This window comes from Doryrhamphus excisus, chromosome 6 (genome assembly GCF_030265055.1).
Source record: "Doryrhamphus excisus isolate RoL2022-K1 chromosome 6, RoL_Dexc_1.0, whole genome shotgun sequence".
NCBI lineage: Eukaryota > Metazoa > Chordata > Actinopteri > Syngnathiformes > Syngnathidae > Doryrhamphus > Doryrhamphus excisus.
The window spans coordinates 21,525,067-21,541,200 of NC_080471.1; the positions used below are offsets into that span (position 1 = coordinate 21,525,067).

Genomic DNA, 16,134 nt, shown 5'->3' on the forward strand with positions numbered 1-16,134 from the left:
GACAACGATCAAATTTCCAAGGTCCTCGTTTCCGGCAGCCACCCAGCCGCTCATGGGAGGGGGGACCCATGTTGCCTCTGTCCGGTCATGACCCATGAGTACAGGCCCGGCCACCAGACGCTAGCCATCGAGCCCCACATCACCAGGGCAAGCGAAAACCAAGTAAGTAGATGGACATAAAATATACATATTAGATTATAAAGAGGACAGATTTTTAGATTTTTTTATTTTATATTATTAAATATACTATGATGACAATAAAAAAATGAATAGGCCTGCAACAAGTCACATTCCTTACAAATTACACTGAGGATAGCTTTAACCAGAATACTGCATATCTTTACTATTCACATTTTTATTATACTCACTGTTCTACTTTCTCTCTCTCCTTGGAGATAACTGCACAACACAGTTCCAGTGACATTTCCATGAAACCAGCAGCTAGCACCATCTGCCACTTGACAGCAAAAAGGGCTGTTGAAACGACTGGATGTCAGGTGTTCCTGGAGCGCCATAGTCAACAACAATCCAACAGATTCAAGTTTGGTTAAAGGGGACCTATTATCCTCATTTTGTATTGAGTTGGGGACTCCTCTCGAGCAGCTACACAGCACCTATTTAAATGTATTTGTTAGGATTTCCATGAAACGGCCTGTATAATGTATTGCACCCACGGCCCGCCTCCAGGCACGACCACTCCGCTGTGGTTGGAGTTGATAATAAATGGTGATTTATCTTTTTAACATACAGCCATATGTGTTGGATCCCGAATCGGATCCAGAAGTAGAAACTAGACAGTCTGAAGTTTCTCAAGAAAACAGGTTACTTTGAGATGTCTCTCAAAGGTAAGTAGCTTTAGCATTATAGCGGTTTTCTACAGCATCTGTAACGTGTTTTGCGGGACTTCCAGTGTGTAAAAAAAGTCAGGTAGGTTGTGGGAAACGCTATTACCAAGCCCGCTTCCTGAACTACACGATAACAAAAAATACTTTTGTAAATTAAAATCACAGGCACTGGGACTAGATCTATTGCAGCTAAGTCATTTTATTACAATTTATATAGAATTTAATATTCATTCATTCATTCATTTTCTGTGTGGAATTGAACTTGGGTCTCCTAGCTGTGAGGCCTGCGTGCTAACCACTTAAAAAATGAAGATGTGAGGCTATGTGTCACGTTCCGTGTGGCATCTTGGTCTTCGGGTCAGTTTTTTCCATTGCAACTAGCGCACTGATTGTAGTTGTAACTAGCATGTCAAGTTTAGCTGTGTACTGTTTAGCTGTTGGGTCATTGTTTATGCTGTACTGTGTTCCCTCGCTATATCACAGTTCACCTTTTGCGGATTCACTGTTTTGCTTTTTTTTTTTTTTTTACAGTGTACACACTTATCAATGTGTTCTTCCTCCTTGTGGTGTATTAGAGCAATCTATAGGTGTTCTGTTCTATCTGTCTATGATTGTATTTACTACACCCTGGACTGGTGGCCAGCCAATCACAGGGCACATATAGACAAACAACCATTCACACTCACATTCATACCTATGGACAATTTGGAGTCGCTAATTAACCTAGCATGTTTTTGGAATGTGGGAGGAAACCGGAGTACCCGGAGAAAACCCATGCATGCACATGCAAACTCCACACAGAGATGATTGAGGATGGAATTGAAGTCGGGTCTCCTAGGTGTGAGACCTTGGTGAAAACCACTTGTGCAGCCAATTTAAATATATAATTGTTATGTAATTTATATAATTTAATATACAATTTTTATTATAAAGATCCATGACCATAGTGAGTGGCAGCAACACTGCCCCTGGTCAGAGGTCCCCAATGTCTATCTGCCAAATGTATTTTTGATTTATTGTTTGGTTGTTTTGTACAACCGAATTGGTCAATTTTAATTCAAAGCTTTTGGAACTACAGAATCGGCATAGAAAAGAATATCTTCAATGCCAACCCATTTGGTTGGTCTCACAACTCACGGTAAAAGGTCATCATTTTAATTAAGATTTGTGCTTGTTACGTTGTCTTTGAATGTGACACAATATAAAAAAGTAATTAGAACTAAGCACCAATTTCAAGGCGATAAACGACAATTTGACATTGGATTCTTCATAGAGTATAGCGTGAGTGAAATAACAGAGGCAGAGGTACCTCGTGACTAGACTTTAAAAATGCCCTTGAAGAGGAGACACATGAACAAAAGCAGACGATGTGAAGGCAAGAGTGACGACATACAGTCTCAGAGGACCACAGATCAGTTTGATTAACTTCTATTGTTTCTACACACACTCTATCCCGTCTGCTCCTTGACTCATTCAGTCAGCCTTTCACCTTTAGCAAACACTCAATTTCTTTCTGTACAAACACTTTTTGGTTGTAATGTGCTTGGAAAATTGGATCTCAAATGTTTATTCATATAAAACAGAGCAATGTCTAAATAATGTTTTTAGGGGGTCTAAAGAGGTCTGTGCTACAGTCTGAAGGCTACATATAAAACAATAATACATTTCAACAAGATGCACCTGTGGGATGAGCAAGGGTACGTTCCTAAAAAATGATAACGCACAATACTAGAGACAAGACAGATAAAACAATTTTTAACCCTCCTCTTGTGTTAGGGTCGGCACCGACCCTTTTTACATTTTAATGCATAAAAAGAATCACATAACATTTGTTTATTGCATCAAGGCTTTTTGACTTTGTCAGGAAACTCGATTTCAACAAAATAAAACCAAAAAAATAATTTTTACTACATTTTTAAATGTTCTGGTTGAAATTATGACAACTGTATTGTTAGGGTCGGTTTCGACCCGGTTATAATAATATGACTATAAAGCAATATTTTGAGCCAAAACTGAAATCACAAGTGTACAATTAGGAGAATTCACTCATTTGACTGGCCGATTTCACATTTACAATTTGGATCATGGAAAGAATGGCAAGAAGTACAGTGAACCAAGATCTGGACCCGTTCTGCTTTTCGATTTCAGTTTATACTAAAGTTCTGTTGCTGAAAACAATAACATTTTCTACCTTTTTTGACATTAACATTATTAAAATATTCATTCATTCATTCATTTTCTACCGCTTTTCCTCACAAGGGTTGTGGGAGGTGCTGGAGCCTATCCCAGCTGTCTTTGGGCAAGAGGCGAGGTACACACTGGACTGGTGGCCAGCCAATCACAGGGCACATATAGACAAACAACCATTCACACTCACATTCATACCTATGGACAATTTGGAGTCGCTAATTAACCTAGCATGTTTTTGAAAACCCACGCATGCAAACTCCACACAGAGATGGCCGAGGGTGGAATTGAACCCTGGTCTCCTAGCTGTGAGGTCTGCGCGCTAACCACTCGACCGCTGTGCCGCCCACATTAATATATGTGGGTCAAAATTCATTTTAGTTTAGTATTAATTTAGTGATTAATACTAAAATGAGAAAATAATTAAATTGATTTTAAGAGATATGTCAGTAATAGCCAGGTAACAAAATAATTCAATTTATTAATATGATTCTTTTGAGGTTCATTTTACCATTTTTGGAAATTGAAATGGAGGGGTATAGTGACAAAAAAAAGGTCTACACAACCAACATTTCAATGGATGAGGAAGCCTAAGAAGGTAACCAAGACATAAGAAGCAAATTTGATGGTAACTTATTGTTTTTAGTGTATTTTATAGCTGATTTAATACATGAGTCAAAACCGACCCGTTAACATAAGAGATGATACCAGAAATCTAACACAAGAGGAAGGTTAAACATTTCTTGCAGCTTGATGAAATTGCTGATAAAATGATGCTGGTAGCAAAAGAGCAAAAAAACCTGCAAAATAAATCTATTTACTGTACCTTATTTGTCGCCGACTGATAGCAAATGAGAAAATCTTTTGTGACAATTTCTTTTACTCGTGGATGAACCTGTGAAACACTTTCCACACAATTGATCACAGGAACGGCGGCTATTACACGAACCTCCAGTCGTATGAGTAGGCCATTGGACACTGTGGCGTTGATTTAGACATGAACTACTTTGTGACAACCTCTACTGAGATTTGTGTGCCATGTACAAGACTTCAGAGCTTAAAGTATTGTGGAACTAGAAGACAGCAACACTCACACTTATACAGCTGCACAATACCGCAGAGTATTATTTATGCGTAAAACTAGGAACATTTCTGAACAGGAACACACAGGAGAGAAAACAAGATTCAGGGACACATATGAGGTACCAGAGGAGGAAGAGATACTTTGATGTTCTTTTTAATAAATCATTAGGTAGCTGGGCAAATAGATGACAATATACAAGCACACAAAAAGCTTCCCGGTTGCTTAAAGGGGGCTCTACATCAGGGACTGAAAAAGTGCTCATGACACCAAACATTTTTTTAAAAATTACATTGAAAGGCTTATTCCTAGGTGAGATGTGTGCTGATAAGGTTTCGCAAAAACAGTCTCTTTTTGGAGTCTCGAGCGGAATGTGGCAGTGATGCGTGGCAGGCTTTTACTCAGAAAGTCGAGCAGAAAGAGTATGCTTGTTCACCTTTCCAAAAGTCCCAATTCGCCATGATAAATACAAGTGCAACCAATGCAAGCAAAACGGACACCGTCAAGATTCGTCGGTATCGAGGACTATTGTTTTGATACTATTCCCAAGTTAAAAAGTTTTGGAGTGACTGTATTGCGGGAAGGTGCGTCTAACTGTGAAAAGACAAGCATAGACAAAGACGGCAATGCAAAACCCCAGAAGACGTTTAACTGTGGAAAACCATGACAAGGTGACAGTAAGGAAATCTATTCAAAATAAAACAGTCATGAGTTTCCCTCAATCACGGCTCACTTTTCTTGTAACATAGTCTGTAAATATCTCTGTGTCAATCACTGCCTGCAGCAAAACATCATTCCTCTTTGTTATTATTATTTATGGGTTTTTTTTGTGTGTTATATCAGATGACAGTCTTCCACTGTCAGCTGGTGTTCATATCGCCTTGACGATCGTCATTGGCTGCCTGGTCATAAGATTCATCAAATGTTGTTGTTCTGTTGCGCATCAAGATATGGCTGAAATGTGTATGGTCTCATGCCCAACGCTCCCTCAAACACTCCTTAATTTTCTTCTACTTACAAAAAATCTTCAGTTTTCCGGAGAACAGTCAGAAATGTCTTTTGCCACTGCTCTGTGCCTCCATGGTTGGAGTGACTGCCCAAAGGGTTCTGCGTGTGACGTCATAGCACAGATGGCGGCGGGGTCAGGAACTCGGCTGGGGGGGCATGTCAAAATAATTTTACTCCTATTCTCGTATTTCGTTTATTTATCTCTGACAATAGCATGACAAAAACATTTTATTAAGTAAGTACTTTCATTTTGTTATTGTTTTTTTGGTGTCATGAGCACTATAGTGGGTGGCACGGTGGTCGAGTGGTTAGCGCGCAGACCTCACAGCTAGGAGACCAGGGTTCAATTCCACCCTCAGCCATCTCTGTGTTGAGTTTGCATGTTCTCCCCGTGCATGCTAGGTGAATTGGTGACTCCAAATTGTCCATCGGTATGAATGTGAGTGTGAATGGTTGTTTGTCTATATGTGCCCTGTGATTGGCTGTCGACCAGTCCAGGGTGTACCCCGCCTCTCGCCCAAAGACAGCTGGGATAGGCTCCAGCACCCCCCGCGACCCTTGTGAAAACTATAAAACTATACTACATGCTATAAAACTATAGCATGTTGCTTTAATAGAATACTCCATACACCTCAAGTTGTGTACAGGGCAAAACTGCATTCTTCTTGTCTTGGCCAAAACACTCAGATTCCGCAGCATGGTCACCCAAACACATCTACTATGTTGCAATGGGTCAAGGGTCGAGGGGTGGCTCCAGCTAGCTACCTGACCCCCATCTTAAGATAATTTAAAACACGATATCTTCATATTACGGCACTTCCACATCATGTAGAACAAGTGTAGTGCAATATTTTAAACATATAAATTAAGCTTGAAATGTTGGAAAAGTAGGAAAAGAGCCCATTTAAAGAAGCTACAGGAAATTACACTTTACACTGATTTTTTTTTCCAGGCTGAAAGTTTGAAATATACTGAAATCAAACTGTCAAAATCAGTCCAAGCAAACTGCCCTGAAGACCCTTGGAAGCATCAGTTATTTCTGCACAAGAACATACCAACTCAAACCGCACAGGCAAAAAACGATTATCTGACACATCTGAAGACCACACAGTGATTTGTGGTTTTTGTTTTTTTTTTTTTAGTTCATGTAGTTCATTTGAAGTGAATTGGAAAGGAGATGGGAGATTGACCAGCAGGGCAGTGGATCAAACTGTTGGCAGAGGACCACATCGAGAAAAGTAGGCAATTGTCTTGAAACCTTGCCAAAATGACTAAACCGCATAGAACAGCAACGAGTTTGCTCGATTTTACAGCGGTGATGAAATTAGAACTGCAGAGTTTTGATTCTGAGATAGCAAATTTTAGAGCTCCATAACTGGGTTTCTATCAGTGTAATGCAATCATGGTAGGTGGTGCAGTTGCAGTTTTATTGCAATGGCTGTATGAAAGCACAGATGTAATGTATTTACTACTGTATAGCTAGCCCGTTTAAGATTGGTTTTCTGTCGAGTCATTGTCATTGTAAACTATATGTACAGTCACCACCTATAACATTCTAAAAACCGCAAATTTCTCCTACTATACAACTCTGATCTGCTGTAATTCCGTATAAATTGAAAGGCACTAGTTTCTTGTATGGACACTATTTCAAGCACACCACACCCACTAATATACACTCATATGGACCAATCTCCTTTTTTTTGCTCCCTCGGGTTATCTTTCACTTCAAAATGAAATTCACCAGCAACTTCCTCCTTCCTCCAACCACAGTGCATCCTTGCAGCCCCTTTGCCCATTTGCCCATGAATTCCTTTTCTCAAAAGGGACCTTCTGCCTGCACAAGACGGTCACAATGTAAATAAACAAACAGCAATTAGTTACTGTTTGGGCTGAGCGATATGGACCAAAACTCATATCCCGATATAATGAGGTTGAATATTAATAATATACGATATATATCCCAATATTTTTTCCTCAAACTGAATTAAAATAAAAGTCAATGCCAAATAGCAGCTGAAATACAATATTGTAATATTGTACAAATACAATATTCTCTTTTTCGAGATAAATATATAGAAAAAGTTTAATATAATTCAATATACAGTGCAATAATGCTGCACTCTCTCAGTTTCTCTGCAGCCGGGTTAACGCTTCCATCTCATGTTCCCGATGACAACTAACTATAAACATGGTTAATCCGTCTTTATACAGCAACCTTTATACCGTCTTTTTTGCTGTTCACTCCTGCTATGCAGCCTCTCCTCCTCCGTGCTTAAAAGAAATATACTGTATATGGATATTTTAATAATCTCAATATATCGCCCAGCCCTAGTTACTGTTTATTAACAGTTTTCCATGCCTAAAGCTCAGCAATAACAGTGTCACCTTCATTACTCCTGTGTCAGTACGACCTCACAAAAAATTATTACATTCATGGAAACATTAATTTCACACATACACAGCCGTTTAATTATTGGCTTTTTTTGGCAGTTGGCAAAAACAAGGGGCATAAAACAAAGAGCAGCATACAATTTTTTTTCAAGTTGTGTTTGCCCATTCATTTTCATGTTCTTGCCTGCCTTCTTGCATGGACATTACTGAACTTATCTGCCAATCCAATTTAGACCTGCCGCTAACTCTCACTGGTGCACCTCATCACGACTGTAATTCACTCAACTCTCCCCACTGGATTTTTTTTAGAGCTGTTCTCAACTATAAACACTGTTTTCAAGCGCACATAAGCAACATTAACCGGTCTGCCTACTTCCATCTATATCACTTTCGTGCAATCCATCGTCCAATTCCACTAGTTAGCATCCCAATGAAAGCGGACATTCTAAGTATTGTAAGTGTTTTTGTTTGTGTGTAGTGGAAACTGTCAGTAACAGTTTTTGTGTGTGTTTGTTTTCCTATAGCCTGATCTGCCAAGCACACAGCAACATTATTCTCTACCTGGAGAAAGGGGGCATCTTACCTTGTTGACTGAGGTAGCGTTAGATCCCATCAATGGGCTCTGTGAAATCAATGCGCCAAGTAAACAAGTTCCGATCATGTTTGAAATCATCAAAGTATGGCAAGATACTGTAAGTATTACGTGGCATCATCAATATGCATGTTAATGCATGATCACAGCATGTACTATATAGAACGGTAAAATGTTATTAAAGGGGTTTTTAGCAGGCTTTATAGTCCAAATATAGTCGAAAGTCCCAATAACGTGCATTGTTTGCAAGCTCATTCTAACTATTTTTCTCTCGTTACACATAAGGATTGCAATTAACCTTTTCTTTAAGGTAACTTTGAAGTACCTGTATTATAAACAACTGGAGGATGCCAGTTAGGATTTATTGTGTGCAATTGGACAATATCAAAAAGTAACTAAATCTCCTGGTTCTAAAAATATGCACAATTAAACACAAGACAAAGTCACAGTTTGACCAGTCGAACAAAATTTAACTGAACTATAATAAGCAAATCTACAAATACACAAAGACCCCATTTGGGCATTTTTGGGCAAAGCAGTGAACAAATAATCAGCTCTGTGATGATCCCGTAATCACATTAGTGATAAAAATCCCATTACCTTCTATTATACATCAGCTCCCTCCAGCTTCCCTCTGGAAGTACCACCAAGGATGACAGTGAAATGACTAAGACCTTTGCAGTCTAATCCTCTGGCTTCACAAAGCCTTGCATTCCCTCACATAACCCCTCACTGTACCATGACTGCACTGTCAGATATCCTGTACATCATCCTCACGAGCACCTACTCAGAAGCCACAGACTAAAATAATAATGCTTATTTGTGTGCCTCGCTGAGACAATGACTGAAGAGGCCCTCTCCAAAAATATCATGCGAGACATTTTACCCAGTAATATAATGCAGCGTCATTATCTTTATTCCTTTTTTATCCAAGGACTCTACACAACATATCGACTATTTAACTATTACTGCATCTCATTACAACTCTATTCACATTTTTGGGAAAATGTTAATTCGCTTTTTGTCTCTGCACTCACATCTGTTCTTTTGCATGATCATCTCAATAGGAATTTCTGCGTCGAATAGCCTTCCAAATCACAATTAAATGCAAATTCTTCATCAAGATGGCCCTCCTTCTCATACTTCAGCTTCCACATCAAAGTTCCTGATAGTGATGAAGGTCAAATAATGCAGGACTGGCCAGCCACCAGACATGAACACTATTGAGCATATTTGGGGTTAGATGAAGGACAAGGATTAGAAGATGAGAAGAATGGGAAGATATGTCAATATGACCATGACTATAGCATTCAACACATCAGCGAAACATATGCACAGTATAGCAATCTAATTTAAGTTAGATGTGATTAATTGTGATTAAATATGCGATTAAATAGAAGTTAACTATGGGCAAAATTAGATAAAATATTTTAACCCATTGACTGCCCTATCTAGTTATGGCAATGTATGATTTGTATTCTCTGTATCTATATTTGTTTATGCCATTTGTACTCTTGAATTTCTGTATTCTTATTTGTTTATTATTTAATTAAGTTATTGTTCAGCATGACCTTTAACTTTACTATTACATTTTGATCATTCATTTTCTTTCACCATTATAATAATTGGTAACCCGGTACATGTTAAACATTGGAAGTAAACAAACTATCAGTAATTGCTGAGACACAGAAGAGGTGAGATTAAATAAGCTCTGATTTTTCCTACTCCTTTTCGGGCATGTTGAACTGTGCAAGTGATTACAGACCAATAAACACAGTGTAAATATGATACCTTAGTGGGGAACACATAATAAACTCAGGAAAACGATTCTTACTGACCAACTAAACAATATGCAGCATTTAACATTTGATTTATTCATGATGTGTTGTCACTGACATGACACAAAGTGTATATGTTTATTTTGGGAGAGCGCATATGGGAAGTATTTCAATAAATGCTTGGATACATTCTTAGTAACAAAAACAAAAACAGTTGAAAATTATACATATGTAATGACAAAGTGGCCATTGGAAGAAACTTGAAAAATTGATGTCACTCATCCAAGTCAGTACTTCCTGAAGCACTCTAAACATCGTAGGAAATGCAGTTCTTGGCCATAAATTAGTCACTCAAATGTAGCATGCAGGAGGTTAGAAAATTGTGAAAATCGTATTGTAAAAAAATGGCCAGTACTGAAAAGGATGACTTTTGCAAAATGTACACTGAATGAAACTGAAGCACATGCAGATACATTGTAAGATCAACTTACATTGCCATGGTTGATGAAACCGTGTTCCTTTGCAATGCGGTCAGCTTCCTCAGGGCCCCCGTTAATATGGACAGCCCAATCGTTTGTGTAGATCTCTGCAGTACCAATCCAATTTAGTTCTGCTGTCAGGACAAGGACTGTCCATAAGTGCAGCAGAGCCACCTGGGCATCCATGAAAAGTAGAACACAGGGGCAGTGCGTCCGTCCGTCTATCACAGTGTCCCGGGCAAATTGGAGCTTCACTCCCTTGTGGCAGAAAAGTGGAACAGTGGCCTAGAGTTGACAGAACACAGAGCAAGCTATGAAGACAAACAGTCTTGTGTGCCTTTTCGGTCTAAAATACCCACAAATGCACAAAACCCACCTAGACAGCATAGCCTCAATATTTATGAGGCCATGGTTCCTAATTCCTAGAAAAATGTCTCCAAAACAGCAGGGTAGAAATAGGGAGATTTTAATGGTCACCTAAAGGGACCTTCTGCCTGCACATGACAGTCACAATGTAAATAAACAAACAGCAATTAGTTACTGTTAGGGCTGAGCGACATGGACCAAAACTCCGATATATTGAGGTTGAATATCAATAATATACAATATATATCCCAATATTTTTTCCACAAACCGAATTTAAATAAAAGTCAAAGCCAAATAGCAGCTGAAATAAAATACAATATTCTCTTTTTTAAGATAAATATATAGAAAAAGTTTAATATAATTCAATATTCAGTGCAATAATGCTGCACTCTCTCAGTCTCTCTGCAGCGGGTTAACGCTTCCATCTCATGTTCCCGATGATGACCAACCATAAACATGGTTCATCCGTCTTTATACAGCAACCTTTATACCGTCTTTTTTGCTGTTCACTCACGCTATGCAGACTCTCCTCCTCCGTGCTTAAAAGAAATATACTGTATATGGATATTTTAAAAATCTCAATATATCGCCCAGCCCTAGTTACTGTTTATTAACAGTTTTCCATGCCTAAAGCTTAGCAATAACAGTGTCACCTTCATTACTCCTGTGTCATGGAAACATTAGTTTCACACATACAGCGCAGTTTAATTATTGGCTTTTTTTGGCAGTTGGCAAAAACATGGTGCATAAAACAAAGAGCAGCATACAATTTTTTAAATGTTGTGTTTGTTGTCGTTTATTGTTGCTTTAAAAAAAGACAGAACACAAAAAACATTTGTGCAATTATTAAAAAGGGGAATGTTTTTAGAATGAACATGTTAGGCAGCCAAATAAAGGAACACACAAATTAACAATTCTGAGGTCACTGTATCAGCCATTACGAGCCTTAAAACAAACAAAAACAGAAGTGGGTCACTGGGAGTAATGCATGACAGAGAGCCTTAACAAAAAAGCGGAGGTATCAATGCAGTGTTTTGGAAAATGAATACATACAAGCGTGTATACTGCAACACATTCTCACCCAAAATGGGAAAAAAAAATACTTCATGTGGACAAATGCAGGGACTCTCCGCTCTTGCAATATACAAAGCCCTCAAACTAAAGTAACACTTCAAAATTCAAGCAATGGTCGGCCATGAAAATTCAGCATTCAAGATTAATGCAGTGTGTAAGTTTGAGAGCCTGTGAAAATGCAGGGCGTAATAAACAATCTAGCTATGATAATGCAGGCCTGACTGCGTCCGGCTATTGAAGGGCTGAATGTCTAAGCGATTCCGTTGCCGAAGAAATCATGAGGGCCCTAGTGTTATTTCCATAAAGAATCCATGGGTTGTTGAAAAAAGCTTGTAAAATATTTAACAAAAACAACAGTAAATGACTTTATCTGATCATACAATAAGTATGCATCATTTACAATTGATACAAATGAACTTGCATGGCACACACTGAGAATTTAAATCATTTGTTATACCTGACCTTACAGTAACAGGTCAGCTGAAGTTCACCAAAATGATGAAAACTACATATACTATATATGTTATTATTATATTACTATTATATTATTGATATAACAGATCGAAGATGATCAGAATTGAACACATTATGTTGATTCATGTTATCAATAAAACCTATCACTAGTCTAACGCTTAAAAAAGAAAACAATTTTAAGCATGAGTGAATATCCAATTTTCATCTCCAGAAGGGAACACAACTAGGATTTGCCTCTGGTCTCACATACTTTCCCGTCAGTGCACCTAAAAGCAACTCCAAGTATGTATCATGCCCTGTATATACAGCACACTACATGAACCTAACGCCAACGGTGATAAAGATGAAGAATTTAAGAGCTGATAGTTGACTCCCACACGCCCCATCTGTAAAATGTAAATGCCCTGAAAACCACTTGATCCACAGCTGCTCCTGTGCAGCTGATTTTATCGACATACCTTGTGCAGTGATAAAAATGTTAATTTGAAATGTATGTCAATACTATTACCATGTACAGTATGGTTGCCATCAATGATGGAGAAATGGAAAACATGAAGCTGATATTTGTTATCAGTGTTGCAAAGTTGGAGACTTTGTCTCTACATCTGGTGACATTCCAAACCGTCTTAGTGACTGACATTTGAACATTTTCTCAAAATCAACTATCGACAAATCTTGCGACTTTTTTCGGTCTGCTAGTATTTGTAGAAAGCATGTATTGTTCTGCAGTAGGGGGGGTCATTACGTCCGTGAGCTACTGGTCGATCGCCAAGGTAGTTTGGGTAGATGGCGTAACTGGACCCGCCACACGACTGGACCCGCCACGCGACTATAATGGGTGAACCCACCTGCTTTTTTTTTTACATTTACATTTTTTAACAAGAGTTCTCTCTTTTGCTAATGCAGCTCGTGTCCCCATCTCTCCTTTGTCTCTCTCATCGTTCTCCACCTGCCATCTGCCGCCCATACACACTTTCATTTTACACCATCGCTTCTCTCATTTCACGAGCCTGTGAGTTATACATTGCTTGGAAATAAATATGCACTGTGGTGGCTCTGGCGCTGAGATCAGAACGCGCATGGAGGTGTCCATGCAAAAAGAAAATGATTGTTGACCACTGGTATAAGACATTATTAACCTAATAAAATAATAATTATACATCAAAACATTAATCAACTTAATTGTCAGTCTATCAGTCACTGCGCATGTGTAAAAACTAATAAATACAGTAAACCTCGGATATATTGGACTCGGATATATCGGAAATTCGCTCACAACGGACAGATAAAAAAGAAACGATTTTTCTGTAATGCATTTCCAATAAAAATTCATTGCATATATCAGATTTTTTATAACGGATTTTGCCTATTTCGGACAAAATCTCCAGTCCCATTCCAATGCATTTCCATTAAATTTCCCTCGCATATATTGGATGGCCGCATCGTGTCGCTCCGATTCGCCGAATCGTGACAGGCCGCTATACGACGTCATTTGCAGCGTTTGCAGCGTTGCCTGCGCGTCCAGGTACATTGGAAACATAGTCAAGGAAGTGCCTTTTTATCACGGATAAAATCCGATTTACGCATATACCGGATATAAATCCAATATATGCGTAAAACGGACATTTTCCGGTATACGCATATAACGGATTTCGCTTATATCGGACAAAACCAGTGGGAACAATTGAATCCAATATATCCGAGGTTTACTGTAATAATTATACATCAAAACATTAATCAACTTAATTGTCAGTTTGTCAGTCACTGCTCATGTGTAAACACTAATAAATAATAAAAATAAACTTTTGATACAGAATGGGAGGAGTACATTTTGAAGTGCTGTTGCCTTGGGAGGAGATGACATTTTTCAGTCTTTCAAAAACTTTATTGAGAAAACCCAACTCCCAGTGTACAGATCAGTGTCATTGCCTGCGAATGTAGGCCGTGTGAATGGCTTTATTGCCAAGTGCAAATGAGACCATGCTTTCCCAGATTTCTTGAATTACCACAACATAATCCATCAACAAGCGTTATGCACAAAAATGTTCAACATGAATGAGATTATGGCTATGACAAATAAAACCAGATCTCTTCAAAACTGACTGTTCACATCTGGAGAAGGCTGACTGCGACCACTCTTGGTGTAGTTGTTGCTACACACTGAGATGGTTCTGGAGATCTCTGTCCAGAGATTAAGGAGTTTTTCCATGTGGATGGACATGCAGTGACTGCTAGAATTTGATTTATAACTGATCTGACCAACATGCTGAACGACCTTAACCTTGAAATACAATCAAAATACAAAACAGTGATCAATATGATCAGCACAGTAAATGCTTTCAACAGAAATATGCTCGATCCTCAAACCTGCAGCACCAAGACTTGACAAACTTCCAGAACCTGGCATCAGAATCTGGAGACAGTGACACTTGACAGTGCACGCTACACAGGCAGATTGACAACTGTCTCAGATTGACAATCGCTTTCAAGACTTTTCTCTGCTCGGGCATGTTGCTACATTCATGAGCTATCCCTTTCATGAAGATGCTGCTAAATCTGATCCATAAGTATCAAAAATTGTAACAATGTTTCACCTGAACTCTTCTGAATTATAAAATGAGATTTTGATATAACAAACTGATATTCAACTGAAGTCCAGAGTTTATGCCCAGTTCTGGAATTTATTCACAGAGTATCCCAACATTAGGAAATATTCTACCTTCTTGATTGCATTATTCGGCATTATTCCACATATTTATGTGAGTCAGCCATTTCCCACATGAAGCTCATAAAGTCCAAGCACCGTTCCTGCATGACTGATCATTATTTGGAAGTGTGCTTGAGGCTGGCTGTCAGCAGCTACTGTCTGAACGATGCATTCCTGGCCGACTCAATGCAAGTCATCAGAGTAAACCCAGGAAATGACAAAAATTTAACATAGTTAATTGTGTTGTGCAATGGCTCAAAACGTGTGAGCAACCCTGTTCTGCAGTTTCTGTTCTCACTGTGCAGCAGCTGCCCCACCCCGCAGCAGTCACATGCTCTCAGTGCACAGTCAGCTACCGCTGCACACAGGAAAACAACCAATGCTTGGCTAGGGGGCTGAGCTCCTCAGCCAGGAGCCAGAAAGAATGACTCATAATAAAACTATGTATGTGTGTGAGTGAGATTAATTAAAAAAAGAAAGGTATGACGTCATACCGATATATCTGATAACACTAAAACATAGCTCCGATACCTGATACAAACAAACCACCAATGAGTTGGAATTACACGTCTAATGTTGTAGATGGGTGATTGTAGGCAAATGGCGTAACTGAATTACCAGCCCTTTACCATCATTGAAGATACCGGCTTGTAAACCCCTCGTAGACATGGTTTGTACTTCTGATCTGCCGCTATGAATATTATGCTTTATTAATAGCAAAGATGTCATGATATTTAGTAATAACAAATCTACATGTGAAGTTTGTCAAATCTAACTTTGTTTGAGTCCAGGTGTCTGCAAACTACAGTTGAATTTCAATTTTAAAAATAATAGATTAATTAATCTGTATTGATCTTTAGAAGCAGCAAATTATTGGGATCAGCTTGAAAAAATATATAAAATATAAAAATATAAAAGTATATTCGTCCATTATGCTCAGTGATATTACTGCATATGCCTTAAGATTCTTTTTTTAATAATCCTACCAGCAGACTTGCAAAGAATACCGATGAAAATATTACTTCCTGGCTGAGGCAGAGTCAAACGCAACATTACCAGCACTCTAGTGCTATTTCAGTCTGCCCCAAAGTCAAATCAACACCCACCATGTGCTTTGGGCTGCCCTCTAAAAGAAGGCACAGCGGTGTATTG

At 38.7% G+C, this 16,134-nt stretch overlaps 1 protein-coding gene across 2 annotated transcripts in view; it reads right to left on the reverse strand.

Moving 5' to 3' along the window:
* furinb (furin (paired basic amino acid cleaving enzyme) b) overlaps positions 1 to 16,134 on the reverse strand; it is a 90,463-nt gene that overhangs the window by 70,036 nt on the left and 4,293 nt on the right. Inside the window, exon 2 of one of the 2 annotated variants that reach the window (XM_058074692.1) lies at positions 10,374 to 10,646. The exons of the other annotated variant lie outside the window; for it this stretch is intronic. Within the exon in view, the coding sequence (XP_057930675.1) occupies positions 10,374 to 10,547 (174 nt within the window). The 5' untranslated portion in view covers positions 10,548 to 10,646. The remainder of the gene's footprint in view (positions 1 to 10,373; positions 10,647 to 16,134) is intronic. 2 annotated transcript variants of the gene reach the window in all.